The 25867-nt window shown below is 44.3% G+C and overlaps 1 protein-coding gene across 1 annotated transcript in view; it reads left to right on the forward strand.

The window, feature by feature from the left end:
- Positions 1-25867, forward strand: part of LOC121285634 (mucin-5AC-like) — a 216452-nt gene that overhangs the window by 39223 nt on the left and 151362 nt on the right. The window contains exons 16-28 of the mRNA XM_041202273.1: positions 743-837; positions 2065-2191; positions 3986-4232; positions 4322-4380; positions 4490-4569; positions 4935-5083; positions 5175-5313; positions 11969-12073; positions 12190-12378; positions 16685-16924; positions 17006-17162; positions 19753-19878; positions 21133-21274. Of these exons, the coding sequence (XP_041058207.1) occupies positions 743-837; positions 2065-2191; positions 3986-4232; positions 4322-4380; positions 4490-4569; positions 4935-5083; positions 5175-5313; positions 11969-12073; positions 12190-12378; positions 16685-16924; positions 17006-17162; positions 19753-19878; positions 21133-21274 (1855 nt within the window). The remainder of the gene's footprint in view (positions 1-742; positions 838-2064; positions 2192-3985; positions 4233-4321; positions 4381-4489; positions 4570-4934; positions 5084-5174; positions 5314-11968; positions 12074-12189; positions 12379-16684; positions 16925-17005; positions 17163-19752; positions 19879-21132; positions 21275-25867) is intronic.

Consider the following 25867-nt stretch of genomic DNA (forward strand, 5'->3'; position numbering starts at 1 on the left):
AACTGAGTGGCTCTGACTTTAGGAAAAGAGAGTTCCCTAAGTAAATTTTGAAACAAAAATTTCCTGTCGACTACTTTTGTTCCAGCTTGACCAGGTTTGACCTCTGGCCCTACCCAAACTGTGTGTGAGTGACTGGTTAGTTGAAATAGCAATGAAAGCTACCTAATTAAGTATCCACTAGCTGTCACACCTTTCTGTCCTCAAACGAATGAAGCAATTCTGACATTATAGATGTGGATCTTGCTAAGACCTATCAATGACCCCCATTGCCTCAAACTCACATGGAATATGGGGAAACATATTCTGCTCGCCATCTTGTCTAGTCTTAGTTGCTGGCTCAAATGTGCATTCCCAGATGTGTTGTGTGGATTTAATCCCGATGAGCACTGTACATAATAGGAAGATCTCAATATTAATTAATCCAGAATCCTCCCTTAATTTTAATAGCTGAGAATGTCAAATTCTGACACTCTGCTGTTGGCCAAGGCATGATAAGCCGGTGCTTTGGTGGTTAGTAGTGATAGTCTGACTATTATGCCAGCTTTTGATTCTGCACTTGCTTGACAAGCCCAGGTGTCATTGGTTGTCACTGCACCAATCATGAGTGTGATTTTCTTCTTTTCATTCTGGAAGCAGATGCCAATTTAGTATCCTGACTTACACCCTGCCTGAAATGAAATTGTGCAGTGCAGATCCAATCACTTCCTATTTTATATAATCATATCTTACATCTGTATTGCAGAAAACTATGCCAAAGAAAATTGTGCGCACTTAAAGGACCCTGTAGGAGTTTTCTCCAAGTGCCATTCTACAGTGGAGTTTGCCAAATATTATGAAGTAAGGCAGAATTCTTTATGAACCTTTGCAAATGCTAAAATGTCATAATCAAACTAACAGGGTCAAAGTTTCCTCTGAAATTATGGCCTGAATTTTGCATTCCGAGGTCAGGCACATGCCTGGCCCCAATGTACGTAAAATTGCGCGGAATGACGTCGCGCGTGCGTCCCAACATCGTCACACATCTATGCAATATTGAAGTCGGCGGGCACGCCCAAGAGTCAGAGCTGCACCCACTGACAATGATAGGGCCAATTAAGTTCATTAAAAAGCCCATTGACAGTGATTTTACATCATCCGTCCACTTTTACAGTTGGCGGACAGGGCAATTGGCCTGATGGGCATCACGTTTTTTCTGCAACCTCGATATCTGGGGACTGATATTTTTTGAGTTCTGCTGTCAGGTGCTTGAATGTGCTGCATAGACTCGGTTTGCTGCATTTTTTTCTTCTCATTTAATCTAACCAAGTCTGCAGCTCCCTGAGGCAGCTCCACAGCAACTGTCTTCCTTCATGGAGCCTGCTAGAAGTGCCCACTCACACCCTCACTTTTCTCAGCGTCTTCCCACCGACCCCTGGCAGCGCTGAGCCTTTCTCAGTGTGTGTTTCATGCTGGCTGCCCATTACTTGGCCAGCCAGCGTGAAATTGTGTTTCAGGGCCAATCGCAGTCAAAAGTTTATTTTGCATCTCCTTCCAGGCGTGATGATTACCTGTGCCTGATGAGCGCAAGATTCAAGCCTATGTCTAGTTGTCCACAGTTAATATTCAAAATATATTATTGGAATAGGATTTTGTTTGTATTTCTAAATGTAGGGCAGGCTTGAAATAGCAGAGGCCAACCATGGATGTTATCCTCCTTTCTGTCAATTTTGTATGAAGTATCATTTACTATTGGGCTTAAGGCAAAAAAAAAGGTTATTAGAACACAAGGGAAGTATAAACATTTCACATTTTTTGAATGCACAAGTCTGATTGGGCTCCTAATCATACCAAGCTACCCATCATCTTAACAATACAACCGAATGCTATTATACAGAAATTTAAAGTCACATTCCCTTAATGATTCCAATAAAATTTATAGGGTATGGAAATTTCAGGAGATGCATGAATCAATTTGAACAAGAATAATTGTTCCTCTATATAGTTTATAAAGTCATGGTGGTATGCACAATGGAGATGCTTAAAAGTGAACTTTTATAACAATGCATTTTTTGCTGTGTGTTTTAGATGTGCAAAGTTGCCTCATGTAACTGTGAGAGGGTCAGTGACTGTATATGTGCTGCACTGGGGGCTTATTCTCATGATTGCGCTGCAAAAGGCATCATTCTGAATAACTGGAGAACATCAATTTGCAGTAAGTGATTTGTGGTCATATTTTATGTTATCATCCCAGATAGAGGTGACAGAGTGTTAGGAGCAAGAGTATAGCATGCAGCCTCCCAGGTCTTCTCTATCATTCAATTAGACCGTTTGCAACTTGACTTCAATTTCCTAACTTTGCTCCGTTTCTCTTTAGGTGTGTTCCCCTAACTCTAGTTCCTTGAGTATACTTGATTTTAATTGCTCCACCATTAGTTGCCGCATCTTCAGCTACATTGAGCTCCTTGATCTCTGGAGGACCCACCCTAAACCTCTCCGCCTCTCTACCTATCATTCCTCATTTAAGGAACTGCATAAAACCTGCCTCTTTAACCAAGTTTTTGGCCATCTGCCCTAACAGCTCCTTATTTGGTTCAGTGTCAAATTTTGTTTTATAACATTCCTCTGAAGCACCTTGGAATGTTTTACTACATTAAAGATATGTGATACAAATAGAAATTGTTCTTATTGTTGTCCCTTTACCTAACTATTGACCTCTGTGTTGAAAGATTCAATTATCCCACATCCACAGCCTTTATGGAAAGTGGGTGTTAACCTTTGAATGACAATGCACCATTATTTTAATGGCTAATATGCAATGAGTTTATACACTTTTTCTGCATAATCATGTTTACTTTTAACAATCCGAAAGGGTGCCTTATCTCTCCAAAGGGGTACCCTGGCTATCCAAATGAATCCACCAAGTTCAGACCTCCCAATACTGCACATGTCAGGTTCACGCTCCTGGCCTACCAACTTCCCACTTCAGTGAAGGCAGCTGATGATTTAACTGCCCAGCTGCCTCTGTAAAACACGCATGCACAAACCATGGCCCAACTCCAGTCTCTCCCTTGTGAAAATAGGAAGTGCCATGTTTGGGGGCGAGACTTAGGATTCCTGGGCTCGTCCACCTTTTTTGCCATGTCACAGAGTCTTTCAGTCATGGAGAAAATCTGGGCCTTAGTAACTATCGTGTAAACATGAAGAGGCTTGACAGGTTGTTTCCCCTGGGTGGGGAATCTAGAACATGGTGACACAGCCTCCAGACAAGGGAATCAATCACTTAGGACTGAGCTGAGGAGAAATTTCTTTACTCTGAGGATTGAGAATCTTTGTCTACCCCAGAGGGTAGTGGATGCTCTATTGTTGACTGAGATTGATAAATTTTTGATCTTTCAGTGAATCAAGGGATATGGAAAGTGAGCAGGGAAGTGGAGTTGAGGTGGAAGATTATCTATGCTTGTGCTGAATGGTGCAGCAGGCTCGAGGGGCTGAATGGTCAACTCTTGCTTCTATTTCTTATGTTCCTATATTAATCAAATGAAAGCTTGGAGTTGGTGTATTTGGGACACTCTCATGATGGATAATAGAAGTAGCGGATCTGCATGTAACAATACTGAAGGAAAATGTTTTAAAGAAACACTGGACACTGTATGACCACTTTCTTTTCTGTTAATTATTAAGTAGGCTTAATGATATCATTACTAACATTATGGCATCTTTTACGACAGAAAGTAACTGAAACGGTATAGTATCCTTAGAAAAGTTGTTTCACTCCTAATTATCAAACAGAGAACTCTATTAAAGCGTTGCCACAGAAATATAAAAAATATTGCTGCCATATGAATTTTTAAACTGTAGTTAGTAAACATTATATCCATTATATTAAACCTTTGTCATGTATAAAATATTTTGATTAATTAGCAAAGTATTTTTCAGGATTCAGCTGCACTTAGGAATTGTGGCTAAAATAAAATAGCTGATGTGGAATTCTCCCTTTTTGTTGAAGGGGTGACCTGCCCGAGCACCCAGGTTTTTCAGTACAGTATGACAGCCTGTAACCGTACCTGCAGATTCCTGTCAAAACCTGATATCACATGTGGGGTCCAGGATGTTCCAGTTGATGGTTGTGGCTGCCCTGAGGGAAAGTACATGAATGACAATGGACAATGTGTGAGCAGATCAGAATGCCCGTGTTATGTTGCTGGTTTGGTCGTGCAAAAAGGGCAACCTATTAATATAAATGGAGTTCAATGGTGAGCACTCTTATTTTGCTCGGCACAATTTGAATCAAGCAATTAAGTGTAAGCAGCCATAAAATAACCAACTGCAATTTTTCTCTCAGTTTCTGTGTCGATGGAGTTCCTTCCTGCCCTGGTGTAGTTAGTCCATCTATCCCACAAGGTAGACAATTGTTCAATCTCTGTTAAAACTATTAAGATACAAAATTTAAATTTAAAATAAATTTAATAAGTAATAATTGTTTTACAATGAATATTATTCATTTCTTTAGATTGCAGAGGAAAACTATTTTCAAGCTGCAGCGATACCAGTACATGTAAAAGGACGTGTCAAACTCTAAACAAACCATGCGTAAGTGACCATAAACCTGTACCTTTCTGGTGTTACTATATCATAATTTATAAGCCAGTGAGTTCAACATTTCCATTAAGGTAAAGTTATGTTTGACAGAGTCAACTATATAACATATGAAATGATCAATTCTAGGTGCTACGCCATATATACTATACTCTGTGGCTTCCAATTAAATTTATTACACAGAGAGCAAGAGAGTGTGGTTCTACACAGTCATAGTTTGTGGATTTTTTTTACATAACTAATAATGGAGTTATAGTATAAGATTTTAACTTTGTTGATGGTTAATCCATATATGTTGTACATTGGTATGACTTATCACCAATACTGCCAATTGGTAAAGTGTTCTCTTTTTTATAAAGCCAAATCCTTGTGTACCCGGCTGTGTGTGTTCTGAAGGTTTGGTGGAAGATTACAATGGAAATTGCATTCCACCAGAACTATGTCCTTGTTCATTTGGTGGTGAAATCTTCAGTTCTGGAGAAACAATCAAAAGTGACTGCAATAACTGGTGAGCTTATATAAATATTACAATGAATAATAACTATAAAAACAATATCTGTACAAAATTGAACAACATCAATCTGCACTCTATATTACAGCACATGCAATGGCGGATCATGGGAGTGTACTAATGAACAATGTCCAAAGACCTGCTTAGTTTATGGAGATGGTCATTTCATAAGCTTTGATGGAAGAAGATATAGCTACGATGGCAACTGTGAATACATCCTTGCTGAGGTAAGTTATTGTGAACCACCTTTATGATTGCAGCTTCATTGGTAATCCTATCTTAGTTTGACATGTATTTCACTTACTATCCTACAGTTCTGTCTTCTACAGATTGAATTGCTTAGAAAAACTTGTCGGTAGACTCTGGCAGTTTAATAGCTCCCTAACAACACTGTGTGTGTAATTACACTGCATGGACCACTGCGGTTCAAGAATGCGGCTTACCACAACTTTCTCAAAGGCAATAAGGGATGGGCAATAAATGCTGGCCGAGCCAGTGACGCCCACATCCCATGAATGAATAATAATATGATTGACATTGATTAACATTGTAATTATTTAATCCTCTCAATGTAAAATTAAAATGAAGCAAAGATATAATGATGGCGAAAGACTCTTAAATACTGAGTGATGTATAGAAAGTCGGTATTGAACACTGCTGAGGAGGGTGATAAAGAGACAGGTAACTTGTTACACAGGGTGATGATAAATCTGAATATGTAACTACATTTGTATCAGCAGAACTGCTTCTGAGTGTAATCTGAAAATATCTCACATTTTGCATTTACACTGTACTTGGGTGTTGAAAAGCTTCTGTTGTTGTTTAAAGTCCAATCACTGTTATGACCATAATGGTGAATACATCAGAGCTATGTGTGGGTAATTTAATACCCTGTGCTCCATTATTTTTACCTCACCAATTTTCTTCCCATTGCTGTTGCAGACACTGCCGCCCTACTGTGGTGCCTTTTCAATAGGCCCTCCCTGGTACTTTATCCAGCTGGCAATTTGCAAACGCTAATAGGCTCTGTGACCACAAGGGTATTATACGTGAGTCTGATCCTATTCTCAGCTCATGTTCACACAAGCCCACTTCCAGCAGGCATCCCAGTGTGGTAATCATGTCTGGGAATGCCTACAAACATGCCCCTAAACTGTTGCTAGGATGTAAATGTGACAGGCAGACGAAGCCTAACAAAAATCTTTCAATCAGACCTTCTAAAGTGAGAGCAATGCTTCAGCAAACATAGCAATGATTTTTAAGGTGCTGGCTGCCACTTAGGGCTCACAGAATCCCTAAATACAGCCCTGTCTCTTCCCATTTCTACATCCTTACATCTGCTTGAGAGCAGTGTGACAACAACAAAAACGGAGAACCTTCAACATAGTACAACATCACAAGGTGCTTCACAGGAGCATGATAAAGCAATAGGAGATATTAGGACAAAGCTGGGTCAAAGAGATCAATATGTTTTAAACAGCATCTTAAAGGAGCAAAGAAAGGTAGACAGATGGAGAGGTTTAGGGAGGGAATTCCAGAATTTAAGGGTCTTGGCAGCTGAAGGCACAGCTTATGATGGAGAGACTAAAAGTGGGGTTGCTGAAGAGGTGAGTGTTGTAAGGTTGTTTGGTGTTTCACAGAAAGGTCTGGAAGCTTGTATGACTACACATAAGCTGTTTATTGATAATCCGTAACTATGTATACCCAAGGTGCTGCCATACATAGGTGCTGTCTCCATGCTGGATCTTTCCAGACTCTTCTACACACACAGTCTACTGTCATGTGACTCTCAGATGGTAGAATTTGAATTCAATAAAAATCTGAAAATAAAAGTCTAATGATGACCATGAATCCATTGACAATTGTTGTAAAAACCTATCTGATTCACTAATGCCCTTAGGGAAGGAGATCTGCTGTCCTTACCTGGTCTGGCCTACATGTGATTCCAGACCCACATTGATGTGGTTGACTCTTAAATGGCACAGCAAGCCACTCAGTTGTATCAAACAAATACAAAGTCCCAAAAAAGAAATGAAACTGGACGGACTACCTGACATTGACATAAGTACTGGAAATGACAACGGCAAACTCAGCCATGTCGAACCTGCAAACTCCTACTTACTAACATCTGGGGGCTAGTGCCAAAATTGGGAGAGCTGTCTCATAGACTAGTCAAGCACAACAGCCTGACATAGTCACACTCATGGAAACATACCTTACAGACAATGACTTAGACACCACCATCAACATCCCTGGCTATGTCCTGTCCCACTGACAGGACAGACCCAGCAGAGGTGGTGGCACAATTGTATACAGTAGTGGGGGAGTTGCCCTGGGAGTCCTTAACATCGACTCCCTGAAGTCTCATAGCATCAGGTCAAACATGGGCAAGGAAACCTCCTGCTGATTACCACATACTGCCCTCCTTTAGCTGATGAATCAATGCTCCTTCATGTTGAACACCACTTGGAAGAAGCACTGAGGGTAGCAAGAGCCTGCAGAATGTACTCTGGGTGGCTCGGTAGCACCACTACTGACTGAGCTGGCCGAGTCATAAAGAACATATCTGCTAGATTGGGTTTGTGGTAGGTGGTGAGGGAACCAAAAAGAGAGAAAAACATACTTGACCTCATCCTCACCAAACTGCCTGCAGATGCGTCTGTCCATGCCAGTATCGGTAGGAGTGACCACCACATAGTCCTTGTGGAGACAAAGTCCCACCTTTACATTGAGGATACCCTCTGTCGTGCTGTGTGGCACTACCACTGTGCTAAATGGGATAGATTTCAAACAGATCTAGCAACTCAAGACTGGGCATCCATGAGATGCTGTGGGCCATCAGCAGTAGCAGCAGCAGTACTCGAACGCAATCTGTAACCTCATGGCCCAGCATATTCCCCAGTCTAACATTACCATCAAGCCAGGGGATCAACCCTGGTCCAATGAAGAGCAGCACCAGGCATACCTAAAAATGAGGTGTCAACCTGGTGAAGCTATAACACAGGATTACTTGTGCATCAAACAACATAAGCAGCAAGTGATAGACAGGCCTAAGTGATGCCACATCCAATGGATCAGATCTAAGCTCTGCAGTCCTGCCACTACCAGATTGGTGGTGGACAATTAAACAACTCACTGGAGGAGCAGGCTCCACAAACAACCCCATCCTTAATGATGGAGGAGCCCAGTACATCAGCGCAAAAGATAAGGCTGAAGCATTTGCTACAATCTTCAGCCAGAGGTGTTGAATGGATCCATCTCAGCCTCCTCCGGAGGTCCCCAACATCACAGATGCCAGTCTTCAGCCACTCCACGTAATATCAAGTAATGGCTGAAGGCACTGGATCGTGCAACTGCTCTGGGCCCTGACAACATTCTGGCAACGGTACTGAAGACTTGTGCTCCAGAACTTGCCATGTCCCTAGCAAAGCTGTTCCAGTACAGCTACAACACTGGCATCTACTCAGCTATGTGAAAAATTGCCCAAGTATGTCCTGTACACAAAAAGCAGGATGAATCTAACCTGGCCAATCACAGCCCCATCAGTCTACTCTCAATCAACAGTACAGTAATAGAAGGGGGCATCAACAGTGCTATCAAGCGGCATTTGTTTAGCAATAACTTGATCACTAATAACCTGCTCATTAATGCCCAGTTTGGTTTCCGCCAGGGCCACTCAGCTCCTGACCTCATTACAGCCTTGGTTCAAACATGGACAAAAGAGCTGAATTCCAGAGGTGAGGTGAGAGTGACTGCCCTTGCCATCAAGGCCGCACTGATCAAGCATGGCATCAAGGAGCCTGAGCAGAACTGGAGTCAATGGGAATCAGGGGGAAAACTCTTCATTGATTTGTGTCTCACCCAGCACAAAGAAAGATGGCTGTGGTTATTGGAGGTCAGTCATCTCAGCTCCAGGACATCATGCAGGAGTTCCTCAGGGTAGTGTCCTCGGCCCAATCATCTTCATCTGTCTCATCAGTGACCTTCCTTCCATCATAAGGTCAGAATTGGGGATGTTCACTGATGATTGCACAATGTTCAGCACCATTTATGACTCCCCAGATACTGAAGCAGTCCATGTCCAAATGAAGCAAGACCTGGACAATATCCAGGCTTGGGCTGACAAGTGGTAAGTAACATTCGCACCACACAAGTGCCAAGTAATGACCATCTTCAACAAGAGAGAATTTAGCCATCGCCTCTTGACATTCAATGGCATTACCATCACTGAATCCTCCACTATCAACATCCTGGGGGTTACCATTGACCAGAAACTGAACTGGACTAGGCATATAATTACTGTGACTACAAGAGCAGGCCAGAGACTAGGAATCCTGCAACGAATAATTCACCTCCTGATTCCGCAAAGCCTGTCCACCATCTACAAGGCACAAGTCAGAAGTACTCTCTACTTGCCTGGATGAATGCCGCTCCTTCAACACTCAAGAAGCTTGACACCAACCAGGACAAAGCAGCCCACTTGATTGGTACCACATCCACAAATATTCATTCCCTCCACCACCGATGCACAGTAGCAGCGGTGTGTACCATCTACAAGATGCAGCGCAGGCATTCACCAAGGCTCCTTAGACAGCATCTTCCAAACCCACGATCACTACCATCTAGAAGGACAAGGGTAGCAGATAGATTGGAACACCACCACCTTGAAGTTCCCCTCCAAATCACTCGCCATCCTGACTTGGAAATATATCGCCGTTCCTTCACTGTCGCTGGACCTAAATCCTGGAACTCCCTTCCTAACAGCACAGTGGGTGTACCTACACCACATGGACTGCAGCAGTTCAAGAAGGCAGCACACCAGCACCTTCTGAAAGGCAACTAGGGATGGGCAATAAATGCTGGCCCAGCCAGCGAAGCCCACATCTTATAAATGAATTTAAAGAAAAGTGGTCCCCAAATGTTAAGATCCCATGAAGGACTTTCATGAAATTGTCAAACCTTGTGAGCCTCCCTTGTAAAAATAAACAGTTTCCAGGATTTTCTCCCTTACTCGAGTAAGGTAAGCTTTGGAGTGGCGATTGTTTTAAACTCGTCTTTTTTTCAGTTATTGGAGCTGCTTCTGATCCCCAACAACCTTGTGGTTCAAACAGCTGCCAAAATGCATGAGGTCTGAGAGGCAGAAGCAGCAATTGAGTGCACTAGATTGAAGTTATTTTTTCCGCGACAAGTCACTTAATGATATTTGGAAGCTGGGGTTTGAGGGGTTGAGGTGGGACTCGGGAGGGGAGGCTGAAAGTGGAAACAAATACCAGCTACTGTGGGGAGGGTTGGGGGGGGGGGGGGGGGGGGGGGGGGGGGGGGGGGGGGGGGGGGGGGTGGCGGGGGGGGTTGGGGGAGGGGGGGATGGGTGGGGAGGGGGGGGGTGGTTAGGCTCAGTGTTATTTAACTGTCAAGATCCAGACTTTTTTTAAAAATCAGAAATATCCAGTATTGGAGTGGACCACTGTGATGTTTCTGATTTTTAAAAATGTCTGTGTGGGTCTGGCTGCTGGATCTTGACAGTTAAATAACGCTGAGCCTAACCGCCCCCCCCACCCGCCCCCCCCCCCCCCCCCCCCCCCCCCCCCCCCCCCCCCCCCCCCCCCCCCCCCACCGCCCCCACAGTAGCTGGTATTTGTTTCCACTTTCAGCCTCCCCTCCTGAGTCCCGCCTCAAACCCTCAAACCCCAGCTTCCAAATATCATTAAGTGACTTGTGGCAGAAAAAATAACTTCAATCTAATGCACTCAATTGCTGCTTCTGCCCCTCAGATTGCATAGATTTTGGCAGCTGTTTAAACCACAAGGTTGTTGGGGATCAGAAGCGGCTCCAATAACTGAAAAAAAGAACTTAAAAAAACTGGCACTCTAAAGCTCACCTCACCTTCAGGGTTTCAGATGGGAGGTTGCAAGGGGAAGGCAAATGACTCCAAAGCACACCCGGCCACCAACGACTCTCCAACTGAAGTCCTGCCACAAGCTTCCATATACGATACACTGTACTAGCCAATGAATACTGCTATTCAGAACAGCAACAATCATTGTCCAAGTAGCATGTCAATTGGGATGGTCTTCCAATCTATAGTGGCAGGCTACTCCGCCAACCAAGTCACTTCTAGGTCGGCCATTGTGGTATTTTTCCCACGAATCCCTGAAACATTTTATGAACCCACAGGGTGTTCACCTACCCCATTTTGGGAACCACTGTTCTATATTGTACAAGGGGTGGTACTGTTCTCCAGTCGCACATTAACCCTTGATCTGCAGAACATCCTTATGTGACAGTCAGAATTAGTGGAGCGCAAATATCTTGGAGAGTTGTGTGGCCAGAAGAAATTACAGAGAGAGGGAGGGGCAAGGTCATGGAAGAATTTGAGAACAAGGATGAGAATTTTAAAATGGAGGCATGGCGTAACTGCAAGCTTATGGATGTCAGTGAGCACAGATTTTTATTGTGTGAGATTAAATGCAAGTTGGGAAAGGGCAGCAGAACTTTGGGTGAACTGAAGTTTGCGAAGGGTAGAATGGATGGCTGGCCACAATCCTAAAGATGGCTTGGATGAAGGCTTCAACAGCAAATGAGCTGAGGCAAGGACAGAGTAAGGCAAAGTTAGGGAGGTGGAGATAGGTGGTCTTGGTGATGGTGTAAAAATGCAGTCACAAGCTCATCTCATGAGAAAAAGGAGGGGGCCAAGAATAGATCGTTGGGGGTGGAATGGAAGCAGGAAGAGGAGCCATTTAGGCGTTTCTCTGGCTAAGATTAGATAGATAAAAATGTGTTTCTTATATTGACAGTTAGAAATTAGACTTGAATTGTTCATCTGGCAGACATTTCAGATTACATGTTAAGGTTTCAAAATCATTCAAATCATTTTAATTTTAGGACCAATGTCATGGAGCAATTGGTACATTCCAAATACTAACAGAAAGTGTTCCCTGCTGTGAAAATGGAGTGACGTGTTCAAGGAATATCAGAATTTTACTTGAGGTATGTGTTTTGATTTATAATTATTTAAAAGCTTCTGTCAGTCATTAGGCACAAGGTCTGATCTGAAATTATTATGCATGTTATAAACTCTTTGCTTTTCAAATGTGTTCTTACAGAATAGAGAACTAATTCTCTTGAGCGGAAATGGAGTAACTGAGGTGTCTCTTGGCCAAACCCAGTGCACAGACAATTTCTATTCACTTCACACCGTGGGACTTTATTTAATCCTGACATTTTCTAATGGGATCACTGTGATATGGGACAAGCATACACGACTGTCAATCACACTGGATGCAAGATGGAAGGTAATTAAGCAGGGTTTGGAAGTTAAGAACTTTCCCCCATATCTGCTCATCAGTAGAAGAAACATAATCAGAAACTGGAATTAAATGTGAGGCCTGATTAATTTAAACAACAAAAATGGTTTATGATATGTGTTTATCTAAAGTTACAGAACACAGTGAAAAAAGTATGAAGGAAAGATGGAGCAATGTCTGGAGAACCTGCTACAGCAGGGAGCAATGGCTGGGAGGAGCAGGCCAGAGTTTGTGGAAGCAGGGCAAATACACTTCAAAAAGACGACAGCATAGGGTCGATAATAACAGTGAGGAATGGTTTGGGTATTTATTTCCTTTTTAGTAATCTGAGGATCAACCTCAGGTCAGCTGGTAGCAGTCTTACCTCTGAGCAGAAGATTGTGGGTTCGTGTCACACTCCAGAAATTGAGCACAGAAATCTAGACTGACATTCTAATGCAGCACTAGACTGACATTCGAATGCAGACACTGAGACAGTGCTGCTTTGTCAGAAGTGTTGTCTTTTGGATGAGACGTTAAACCTAGGCCTCGCAGCTCTGACAGGAGGACATAAAAGATCACATGCCACATTTTCGAAGAAGAGTAGAGGGGCTATCCCCGGTGTCCTGGCCAATGTTCATCCCTCAATCAACATCATAAAACGGATTATCTGATCATTATCACACGGCTGTTTGTGGAAGCTTGAAGCTTGCTGTGTGCAAATGAAGTGCTTCCTACATTACTTCCTTCAATGGGAATCTGGGGAAAACTCTCTGCTGGTTGGAGTCATACCTAGCACAAAGGAAGATGGTTGAGGTTGTTGGAAGTCAATTATCTCAGTTCCAGGACATCACTGCAGGAATTCCTCAGGGTAGTGTCCTCAGCCCAACCATCTTCAGCTGCTTCATCAATGACCTTCCTTCCATCATAAGGTCAGAAGTGGGTATGTTTGCTGATGATGGCAAAATGTTCAGTAGAATTCGTGACTTCTCAGTTACTGAAGCAGTCCATGTCCAAATGCAGCAAGACCTGGACAATATCCAGGCTTGGGGTGACAAGTGGCAAGTAACATTCGTGCCACACAAGTGCCAGGCAATGACCATCTCCAACAAGAGAGAATTTAACCATCGCCCTTTTACATTCAATGATATTACCATCACTGAATCCCCCAATATCAACATCCTGGGGGTTACCATTGACCAGAAACTGAACTGGACTAGCCATATAAATACTGTGGCTACAAAAGCAGGTTAGAGACGAGGAATCCCGAGGCGAGTAACTCACCTCCTGGCTCCCCAAAGCCTGTCCACCATCTACAAGGCACAAGTCAGGAGTGTGACGGAATACTCTCTACTTGCCTGGATGAGTGCAGCTCAAGAAGCTGAATACCATCCAGGACAAAGCAGCCCGTTTGATTGGCACCCCTTTCACAAACATTCGTTTTCTTCGCCACCGATGCACAGTGGCAGCTGTGTGTGCCACCTACAAGATGCACTGCAGCAACTCACCAAAGCTCCTTAGACAGCACCTTCCAAACCCACGACCACTACCACCTAGAAGGACAAGGGCAGCAGATAGATGGGAACACCAACACCTGCAAGTTCCCCTCTACATCACTCACCATCCTGACTTGGAAATATATCGCCATTCCTTCACTGTCGCTGGGTCAAAATCCTGGAACTCCCTCCCTAACAGCACTGTAGGTGTACCTACACCATATGGACTGCAGCAGTTCAAGAAGGCAGCTGACCACCACTTTCTCAAGGGCAATTATGGATGGGCAATAAATGCTGGCCTAGCCAGCGACACCCACATCCCATGAATGAATAAACAAAACAACAGAGCTCACATTTTAAAAAAAGTATTTCATTGGCTGTAGAGTGCTTTGAGACACACAATAGTCTTGAAGGACGCTATATAATTGAAGTCAATCTTTTGACTAACATCCAGATCATAACATTTTAGGAATAGCTGGGCAATATTTATCTATTTACGTGTGGAGAAAAATTGTTAAAGGACAAGGGTTAAAGATGGCAACAGGGTAACATTTACTCATTTATATATGGGTGGGGAATGGCATCATTTAGCAGTGGAAGAAAGGCTGGTAGATCAAATGGTAACTATACATTAAAGAGTTGGCCTGGTAGCTCAGGGCGTGAATAATATGTTTTTACAAATCTTTTCTTGAGTAAAAATTTGGACGTGTTGAACTGGGGGAGAGCAGTGGGAACCTGAGGCTGATGGCAGGCAGGTGATCCAGAGTGCGACCTGAGGCCAAGGTGGGAAATGGCCAGACCAAGGGCAGGCATCTTAAAGACTTGGCAAGGGATTGGGAACAGCAGTGTGGGAATGGCATTGTGGGAATTGTAGGGTGGAAGTAGTACCGTCCAATGTCACCAACAACCATTATTTAAATATATTTATGGTAATACATAAAAAATTAAGCTATGTACCTGAAAGCCGAAAAACAAGATGAGAAATTAATTTGAGGGATGCTTTCAAACACTTACCCCATGCTGCCATCTATTGTCAAGAATGTGCAGCTACATTGCTGCAGGCATCAGTTCATAAACCGGTTTTGAATTATAAATGTTATTAAGTTCGATGTGAAACACTGATTTAAAACAGTGACAAAAATTCCTGACAACAGAAATTCATCTAAGGAGTTTAGGTCTTCCAGTCTCCAGGGTGTCGGAGTCCGGGCGTAACTCGAAAGAGGCTCTATGGGGCCCCATGGAAGAACCAACGTACTGGCTTTGGGGAATTGCCCGGGAAGTTTGAAACTCCAATGGGCAATTCCCCTGCTTCCCAGGACCCTCTGAAAAACCCTCTGACTGAGTTAGAGTCAGAGACTTTGTAGGGTTCCAACTTACCTGGATGGTTACCCAGGAAATACTAAACAGAAAACTCCTAGCCTACTTCTGGGTAACTATACAACTGACCCCCCCTCTCCTCCACCGATGCCCCTCTTGAACACCTGAATACACCCCAACCCCACTGCATGACTCCCCTCGCAACTCCCCTCCCAACCTGATCTGATTAACTCTCAACCTGACAATCCCTTTGGCCTGACCCATCTACCCAACTCAGCAACCTACCCATTTCCATCTTATCTATTTTCCACTCTACCCACCTGCCACCCTACGCACCTACCACCTTACCACCTCACCTGCCTGTCATCATGATACCCTCCCCACCTGTTATTCTGTCACCCTACCTACTTGCCATTGTAACCCCTTACCCACTTACCTCACCCATCTTATCCCCTTACCCACTTACCTCACCCACCTTATCCCCTTACCCACTTTTCTTCTCTCCGTAGCTTTTCAGTGAAGCTCTGGGACATTTAAACTTAGCAGAATATGGCAGCCAGTGCTGTTAAAAGGGCTTGTAGAGTTCTTTCACTAATAGCTCTGAGATTTCTTACGCTGAGTTCTGTAGATCCTCCATTGAAAGATTGTCCAGGAAACTCGGGATGAAGTGCAGTGGATTTTCTTTTGCCTGATTAGGGTTGTAAATAGGGATTCCGATCGTGATTGGACCAATACTTGTCAGTCTCCTGTGGCACTGCAAACAAGGAGTTGAGAGGATGTCAGTTGAGTCAGTTGAAGGTTGGGGGTTGGTTAGAGGCTGATAATTGGCAAGATATTTGGATGAGGGTATGTAGGCATGAATCATTATCCATTTTAAAGTTGTATATTTGCCTTTATATTTCCAATTTAAATTCCTATGTTCACATTTATCATAGAAACTGTTTGTATAAAATTGTCACGCTATATTAACAAAGAGGCCACTCGACTGAAATATTAATTCTTCCTACAGTCTCTTCCTTACATGTCCAGTTGTTCCCTGAACACACCCACTGCCATCAATCTTTCCAGAGGTTGATCAGATCGGAGTATTGATCACTTGTAAAGAAGCAAAGAGCTTGCATTCCTTAGCACCTTTCACAACCTCAGGCCTCTCCAAGGTGCTCTGTAGCCAATGAAGCACTTTTTAAAGTATGTCATTGTTGTAAGTAAGATCTTTATGATGCTCCACCCACTCCATGCCAGTGGTATGCTTTGGAGCAGACAGAGGCTCTGCTCCCAAAACAAGGCTGCGTATAAAGTCCAGGCCTGGGTGTAGCTGGGTCCCCATGGTGTTTGTGACCATTCCAGGCACTCCCGCCAGAACTGTAAGGGGATTCCGCTAGCAGGATTGATCATTTCCGGGGCTTGTGTTTGATCTTGGGCAAACTTGGAAAGAATCGTTGAAGATGTATTATGCTTTCATAATCGTAACTATTGGTTTGATTCTCTTTTGCACTCTTAAGAATAAAGTTTGTGGCCTTTGTGGAAATTTCAATTGTGACATTGAAGACGATTTGACAACGAAGGGGAACTATATAGTGACCAGCTCTGTGGAGTTCGGGAATAGTTGGAAGACGACACAGTCATGCTCTAATGCAGTAAATCAAACTTTCCCTTGCGATAGAAATCCATATTGTTTGGCATGGGCTCAGAAGAGATGCACTATAATTAAAGGCTCAGTCTTTCAAGCTTGCCATAAAAAGGTAAGATGGTGAACAATTAGAAAAAGATATAAAACTCTTACAAAGCATGCTTGTGATTCTGACACTCTGCTACTTTGTCAGGTTGACCCCACCCCATACTATGATGCGTGTGTTCAAGAAGCTTGTGCCTGTGACTTGGAAGGGAAATATCTGGGTTTCTGCACGGCTGTTGCAGTGTATGCAGAAGCTTGTAACAGAGCTGATGTTTGTATTCGCTGGAGAACACCAGATCTGTGTCGTAAGTCTACATTTTTGTATTCCTTGTTTTGAAGAATTACAGTGTAAGCATTCATTAAGCACGCATTTATCTACTTGTAGTTTTGCAGGAAAGCATTTTTTGCTGGGTGTTTAAATTAGGGGCTTTTTGCTGTTGTTTGTAACCTATGTCATTTTGTACAATACTGAGATTGTAACAAACGATGTTTTCCTCTTCAAATTCCCATCTTTTCAGCCATAAAATTGCTTCTGCTAGAGCCTGGTGGGCCGGACATTTTGGGACAATTGATTACAAACATATGAATTAGGAGAAGGAGCAGGCCACTCGGCCCCTCGAACCTGCTCTACCATTCAATAAGATCACGATTGGTCTGACTGTAACTTCAACTCCATTTGAACTCTATATCAGCAGTTGCCCTCTGTCTCAGAATGGCCAGCACTTGTTTCACCTCCTTGTGTTTCCAGTCAACCAAATGCAGTTCAGCACTCCTGCACACTTCTATAATTAGATTCACCGCACACAATGCACTTACTCAAAACTTTTCACTGAGCAGTGTCTCTCCACCCTGTTGCTTTATGCCAAATCTGAAATATTTGCTTTATTTAATGTCCTTGTCTGTTTGCATAATCAGGGCAGCTGCATGGCTCCACCATCCATTCCCTGTACTCCCAGTGTCCTATAACATGAGAATGATTTCATACTTCATCATAAATATCATTGTAATTGCTGCTACACATAAAATAACACGAGTGAGCTTTGTTGGATGATGATATTGGTCCTCATGCTGTTTCTCCTTTGCCTACCTGAATACCTTAAGGTACTCCATCTATCAACCTGATCTTTTAGAAACAGGGGAGCAATTTATTATCAGTCACTATTGAGACTCAAACTGTACCTGAGCATAAGTGTCCAACAGTGCAGGCCAATGATCAGCGTGTTTAAGATGATAATAGAGCGACCTGGATTTTTGTTTTCAAGTAGGGAACAAAGAGTTGAGAAAATTCCCCATTCCATAAACCCAACTAGGCAAGAAGTGCCTTGAGTGGTCTAATTTTTGTTCTGAGGGGTGGGGGTGGGTAAGGGAGTTAAAGGGAATCAGGCCCGCTGCCTCCGGAAACACTACAGAGGCAGCACAGGAACTGCGAGATGTGGAGTGGGAAAAGCTGGCCACTATGATCTGGGGCTTTGTCCCAACTTAGATTTAAAAAAAGCAGGACTCCAGCTCTCAACCCTCACCTCTCCACACACTCCCCATGCCCCATAAATGCCAACCCATGCCATCTCATGCCCCTTACCAACTTCCTATGGATTCTCATGCCATCCATGCCAACATATGCCCCCCTGCCAACCCCCATGGCCCCTCGTACCCTCCATGCCAACCTATGCTCCTGTCCCCACAACATATGCCCCTCTGTGAACCCCCATGGCCCCTCATACCCTCCATGCCAACCTATGCTCCTGTCCCCACAACATAGCCATATATAGCCCCTATGCCAACTTAGTGCCAACTCATGTTGACCTATGCCCTCAGCCACAACCCTTTTCCCTTTTATACCCCCATGCCAACTCACCCAGTAGTCATCATGAGCAGACGTCAACATCCATGCTGAGATTAAATAAAATAAAGTTCTGTGTCTATTGATGACTTCACTATTTAAAAAAAGACTCTTGTTGATTAAAAAAAAACATTCACTACATTTAAATTCCTTCAACTACTTAATTCCTTATAAAAGCAATAATTTCCTTCAAGTACTTAATCCCTTATAAAAGTAAGCTTTTTATGTATAGACCCATATCAAAGACTTTATAAACACTTGGAGCTGCCAATCAAATTGTGAACTGACAAGCATCCAACTGTGATAATGATAGGATGTGAAATCAGGCTTGCAGCACAAATCCCATAATGATAACCCCCAGGCTTATGTCAACAAACAGAGTGAAATAGCAAGAACAGATTTCTTTCTATTCTACAGTCTATTTTTTTTAATTTAAAAGCCAGATGATTTAAAAGCCTTGATAGCTTAAAAGTTACAGTGGGATTTAGAAGCCTTGGCCGCTTAACAGTTCCAATAAGTTTATCCACTTTATGCGCACATTCATGTCCAATTTTAACACTCTTAAAGGGCACTTGACCTCTCCAGGGGGCATCTTACCTCTCCAAAAGGGAACACTCCTCCTAAAGGTGGCCATGGACCTGTCCAGAAGTGTCCCTTACCCCTCCAAAAGGGTACCCTGCCTCTCCAAAGAACTCTAGACCTTCTCCTGAAAAGCATAAAGCCCACAATTTGTGTTTTGGATATCCCACTAGCGAAACTTGGGCCTGTTTGAAGGTAGCTGCACATTTACATCTATAGCTGCCTCAGTGAACTGCAGATGTGCAAACTACAACCCACCCCCGGTCCCCCTCCATCCATGGTGAGTGCCGAGTTTGTGGGCGTGACTTCTGGACTTTGGGCTACAGCGCCATTTTGGCTAAGCTGGAGACCCTTGTTCTCCACACGAAAATTCAGGCAAGCATGTATTTGGTGTGGACGTTTCAAATTGTGTTTGATTTAGAAACTTAATGAATGACCAATGATCACATTTTAATTGTTTCTGTTTTACTTTGCAGCTATATATTGTGACTATTATAATGTACCTGGTGAATGCAGCTGGCATTATCATCCATGTGGAACATTAACAACAAAAACATGCTCAGACCACTACATTGGAAAGAAGTTCTCTGCTGACCTTGAAGGTTGTGTTTAGATTATATTCAATCAGATATTAAGATGTTTTTCCAAAACATTTTTAAAATATCTTTTAATATCAGGCTGACTGAGATTTCTGCTGTAATATTAATTGATTAATTAAGTTTCTTCAATTAAATCTGTACCTTTTGATGAAGATTCATAAAGAACCAGACTTTCTAATGATCAGTGGTCCATAAAAGGAGAGATTTTGTATTTTTTTCAGTCCCATCCCATGCACAGACAAGGAGCAGAAATCGAGAAATCGCACACCCCAGCCCCAGCAGTCTCCTGATTTGCATTCCAATGTATGTTGGAAATCTCTCTAAGATTTTGGTAGGAAGAACATGGAAAGGCAATATAAAATAAGGGGTACAATTTTAAAGGGGGTGCAAGAGCAGAAGGACCTGGTCATAAGTTATTGAAGGTAGAAGGACATGTTGAGAGAATAGTTAATAAAGCATAAGGCATACCAGGCTTTATTAATTGGGGCATAAAGTGCAAGAGAAAGAAGGTTATGTTGAACTAGTATAAGACACTGGTGTGACCTCAGCTGGAGTATTGCATCCAGTTCTGGGTGCCACACTTTAGGAAGATGCATTGGAGAAAGTGCAGAAAAGATTCATGAGAATGATCCAGGAATGAGGAATTTCAGGTATGAAGATAGATTGGAGAAGTTAGGATTGTTTCCCTTGGGGAAAAGAAGGCTGGGAAGAGATTTGATTGAGGTGTTCAAAATCATGAGGGGACAGGACAGAGTAGACAGGGTGAAACTGCCCCACTCATGAAAAGATCAAGAACAAAAGAGCACAGATTTAAAGTAATTGACAAAAGAAGCAAAAGTGACATGAGAAAAAACGTTTTCATACAGCGATTGGTTAAGGACTGGAAAGTACTGTCTGGGAGTGTGGTGGAGACAGGTTCAATCAAAGCATTCAAAAAGGAACTGGACTGTTATCTGAAAAGGTAAAATGTACAGGGTTATTGGGAGAAGGTGGGAGAATGGCACTAAGTGAATCGCTCATTCAGAGAGCTGGAGCAGGCATAATGGGCCAAATGGCTTCCTGTGCCATAACAATTCTGTGATTCTGTGTAGATGTGTGTGTTGTAAAGAATAAAGATTTTTGATTATATGAATATAGAGCTCAGAAATACACTGGTGCTGAATAATGTGCTGTACATTTTCTGCTCTTACTCAAGATGCCCAGCATTCACAGACTTTCTGTTTATCTTCATGGTGATCTTATTTCTCACTGTTTTAGGTTGTTATGCCAAATGCCCAGAAAGTGCTCCTTATTTGGATGAAAATACAATGAAGTGTGTTACGTTATCTCAGTGCACCTGTTATTATGATGGGAAAATATTGCAACCTGGTGAAACAACATGGAATTCCTGTGAAATATGGTACAGTGTCCATATCAATGCATTTTATTTCTTTGATCAAAATTTTTGTGCTTAAAGCAAGCATTTTAATTGGAATGCATATGGATCTTGAATCCTTTTTTGGTCAAATCACTCGGTTATAAATGTTGTAAAGAATCACCCCTAATAAGCTGACTTTCATTCCATTTCCAAGGCAGGAGAGATTTTTCTGACAACCACAACCAAACCAGTTCAAACTCAAACATGTTTGTGATTGACATAGTTCAGATTTGGATTAATTGTATAAGAAAATTTGGAGCTGCAATATGGTTTAATAAAGTAAAAGCAACTTTATGAATTTCAAATTGAAACAGTAGCTTATTAAATGGATATTTTGATAATTAAAACACAAAATACATCTTACTATAGTCTCCGAACTAAACTAATACCCATCACCCCTGTCATTGCCTAGTAAATTGCCATTAAGGTCCTTACCCTTACTTTAAAATTCCACCACAGTCTCCCTCCTATCTTCTTTTCTGATTCCCTTCTGCGATCTATACTTTTCCCTAGGGCAGAATTTTCTGTGGAGGTGGGGGGAGCGGGAGCTGGTGTGGGCGGGGGCGAGCCCAATTGCCACCCGCGATTGGGTCCGTACCGCCATTTTACACGGGCAGTCCAATTAAGGGCTGCCCAACATACTTACCAACTCCCATGGCTAGCGGGAGTGTGCGGGCAGCGGCAGGTATGCGTAGACCACCGGGTCCAATGGCGATCCGGCGGTCTGTTTAAAGGAAGGCCTGGCAGCCTTTTGTAGGCTGGTGAAAAAGGCCAGTTCAAGGCCATAGCAGAGGGGTTCAGGTGAGCAGGCCAGACTGCAGGGCAGGGCAGAGGAGCAGGCCAGGCTGGAGGGTACGCCAGTCTGCCCCTCGTTTTTCTGATGACTGCCTTGCTGTCCTTCTCGAGGAAGTGGCAGCACAGTGGGAGGTGCTGGTCCCCCAGGATGGGAGGAGGAGGCCCCCCCACATGACCAAATGTGCTTGGGAGGAGGAGGCGGAGGTGGTGAGCTCCTGCGACGTGGTGCGGCACACCTGGATCCAGGGCTATTAGCGCTTCAATGATTTGTTGTGCTCTGTCAGGGTGAGTACCATGTTGGCAGTGGGCATTTAACCCAGCAGTTAGCCTTACCTTCTGAGGCTTTCCCCCCATGTCTTACTATTGTGACTGCATTGAATCATGTAGGGCATTTTTCCTTTGCTGGGTGGGCAAGCAGATAGTGCCCATGCTGAGGTCAGCCTGAGTGGTTCATGAGGAGATGAGTTCTCCCCCGCACCATGTGTTGCTCTTAGTCGCACATGACTAGTCTGGGGGCAACCTGCAGCGAGATGCAGCTAGGCACATACTCAGAACTCCAACGCATACCCTATTCACGGTGATGAGATGTGGAAGGGGAACCTCAATGGTGCCGTGGCAAAGAACCATCTGCTGCCCTGTATGCTGCATGTAGTTGCACCTCCTTGTTATGGGAGCAAATACCGTGTGGTTCCTAAAGTGATGTAGGCAGCACGTGCCTTGGGGGTGGGGTGGGTGGGTGCAGTGATGGAGCAGGCATACTATCTTTGTCTGAATGATCAGCAGTCGCAGGGAGAGGAGGCACTGGAGGCCTGATATGGGCCACTGTGTTTGGGGTGAGACTTGCGGGGGCAGAGTCCATGAGTAATTTGCACATGGTCAATGTGCCCTAGTGAATAATCTTCTCTCTTTCTCAGGAGAAGAATGCTCATAAAGCCTCCAAGCGTGCGTAGACTGGAGGCGGCCAGGCACAGCTCTCCATTTTAACCCGCTTCGAGCAGGAGGCCCTTGAACTGGAGAGGCAGCATGCATCCAGATCTATTGGTGTCGATGAGGCTGGGATGGAACGGCCAGGTATTTAAGGCTAACACAGATATCCACATTGTCCTCCCAACAGCCATAGCACTGATGATTGCTAAATTAGTTATTGTTACAACATTGCTGGGTTATAGAGTCACACTGTCATAAAGGTCTTCAGCACAGAAAAAGGCCCTTCGGCCCATTGAGTCTGTGCCAGTCAAACAAGTACCTAACCATTCTAATCCCATTTTCCAGAGCTAGGCCCATAGCCTTGTATGCCATGGCATCCAAATACTTTTTAAATGTTATGAGGGTTTCTGCCTCTACCAACCTTTCAGGCACTGGGTTCCAGATTCCCACCACCCTCTGGGTGAAAAAATTCTTCCTCACATCCCCTCTAAACCTCCTGCCCCTTACCGTAAATCTATGCAACCTGGTTATTGATCCCTCCACCAAGAGGAAAAGTTCCTTCCTGTCTCCCCTATCTATGCCCATCATAATTTAATACACCTCAGTCATGTGCCCCCTCAATCTCCTCTGCTCCAAGGAAAATAACCCCAGTCTATCTAATCTCTCCTCATAACTAAAACTCTCCAGCCCAGGCAACATCCTGGTAAATCTCCTCTGCACTCTCTCTAGTGCAATCACATCCTTCCTATAATGCGGATTCCAGAACTGCATGCAATACTCCAGCTGTGGCCTAGCCAGCGTTTTATACAGTTCCAGCATAATCTCCCTGCTCTTATAGCCTATGCCTTGGCTAATAAAGGCATCCCATATGCCTTCTTAATCACCTTATCTATCTGTCCCACTACCTGAAGGAGCCAGTGGACATGCACACCAAGGTCCCTCTGATCCTCGTTACTTCCCAAGGTCCAAGCATTCATCATGTATCCCCGTGCCTTGTTTGTCCTGCCCAGTGCATTATCTCACACTTACCCGCATTAAATTCCATTTGCCACTGATCAGCCCATCTGACCAACCCGTCTATATCCTCCTGTAATCTAAGAGTATCCTTCTCACTATTTACCACCCCAACAATTTTCATGTCAATTGGTTCTGGAAGCTTGAGCCGGGGGAAAGGGATGAAATTTGTCTCTGTGTGCACGCTAACTGATCCACTGTCCTTATTCTTCCCTTCAGCATCATCAGATCATGGCTGGGAGGAGGAGCAGCAGATACTCCCTCTCACCCCTGAGGGCCCTGAAGTCTCACCTGCGTCACACCATCTCTGCGAGGCAGGCACCAGCGCAGATACTAGCACCTCGTTGGGAATTGGAACATCAGCTAGTGTCCTGGGACACAGCGGTGAGGGCACTTCACAGTTGCTGGAGGAGCTGGCAGAGATAGAGAGTGCCCATGGTGCCAACAGTCGGAGGACTGCAGGGAACCAGGCACATGCTCAGTCGCTGCCTGATGATGTGCCTCTGGAATCGTCTGCAATGCAGCAGGTGCAGGAAATGTGGCCGGGTGTGTGGAACTGTCTGGAGGAGATACATGAGGCTATGCTTGGCTTGGTCTCTGTGGTGGAAGAGTCTCAGTGGACGATTGCCAAAGCAATGAGCCACATGTCCGAGCGCCATGCGTCCTCCATGGAGAGAGTGGTGACTCTCCTGGAAAGCCTACACCAGGAGAGTCGCCAGGCCTTCCTGGGGATGCGTTCTGACTGGCAAGCCCTCACACCGGCAATGAGCTCAGCTGGTCACTGCCAGTGTGGGAGATGGCGTGGGCATCAAGCTTCTCAGCTCATTGCCCATCCATCCATGGTAAGCAGGGAGGGTCAAGATGACCTCACATTGATGCAGCATCTGCCAGTCGTCTCTGTGGGCTCCACTCAGGGCACTCCATTTGACGGCAGCAGCTCCTCTGTCCCTCTGCCATTGACCGTATCATCCGGTGAGGCTGCTACGACTGGGGAGATGCCAGCTGTGGAACTGGCAGATCCTTCCCAGGCGGGGCCTGCACAGGCTCCATGGGCCAGAGGATGCCCGCCAAGGTCATCAAGGCCAACATCACGGCAGAGTCAGCAGGCTGTCTCAGATGCCACTCAAGCAATGGGGCAGCACCAAGACATAGCACCCGTAAACCAAAGCATGGGCACCTTAGGCACACCACGGGTTTCTCACTGGTGCTTTTGTGTTGTCTCAAGATTAGGTCCTTGTGATTTATTTTTGATTGTTTACACTAGTGTTTAAGAATTGTGAGCATTTCTGAATCACATATTAAATGCCAGATGTGTGAAGATGGCTGAGGGTGGTTCGTTTCTTCTGCATGTTTATACTTAAGAAAAGTGTCATGAGTGTTTTTTTGGACATTCAGCTTTATGTACAAGGCCCTTAGTTCCTGCTGATGACCTGGCAGATTTTGCGCTTAGGTGTCAAGTATTGAGGCGCCAGGCTGGTCCTGGTGATCCATCTGTGTTGTGCTAACTGAAGGTTCTTTGGATTAAAGCATCCCAGGTCTCCCTGCCTCCCTGGAGTAGTCCCGGGTCAGTGTCTACCCCCTCGGCATTTCCCTGTGCCTGCTCATCCACGGACTCATTGCTGGACTCATCGTGTGCAGTCGCAGATACTGCGCCAACGTCTTCATCATCCACTGCGTCCCCAATTTCCAGTGCAAGATTGTGGAGAGCGCAGCCTGCACCCACTATCACAGAGGCACGACCTGGGGGGTACTGGAGTGTGCCCCCTGTGCGGTCCAGGCATCTTGAGAAGACGGATGGCTCTCTCCATCACAGCCCTTGTGGTGCCGTGGCTCCTATTG

This window comes from Carcharodon carcharias, chromosome 13 (assembly GCF_017639515.1).
Source record: "Carcharodon carcharias isolate sCarCar2 chromosome 13, sCarCar2.pri, whole genome shotgun sequence".
NCBI lineage: Eukaryota > Metazoa > Chordata > Chondrichthyes > Lamniformes > Lamnidae > Carcharodon > Carcharodon carcharias.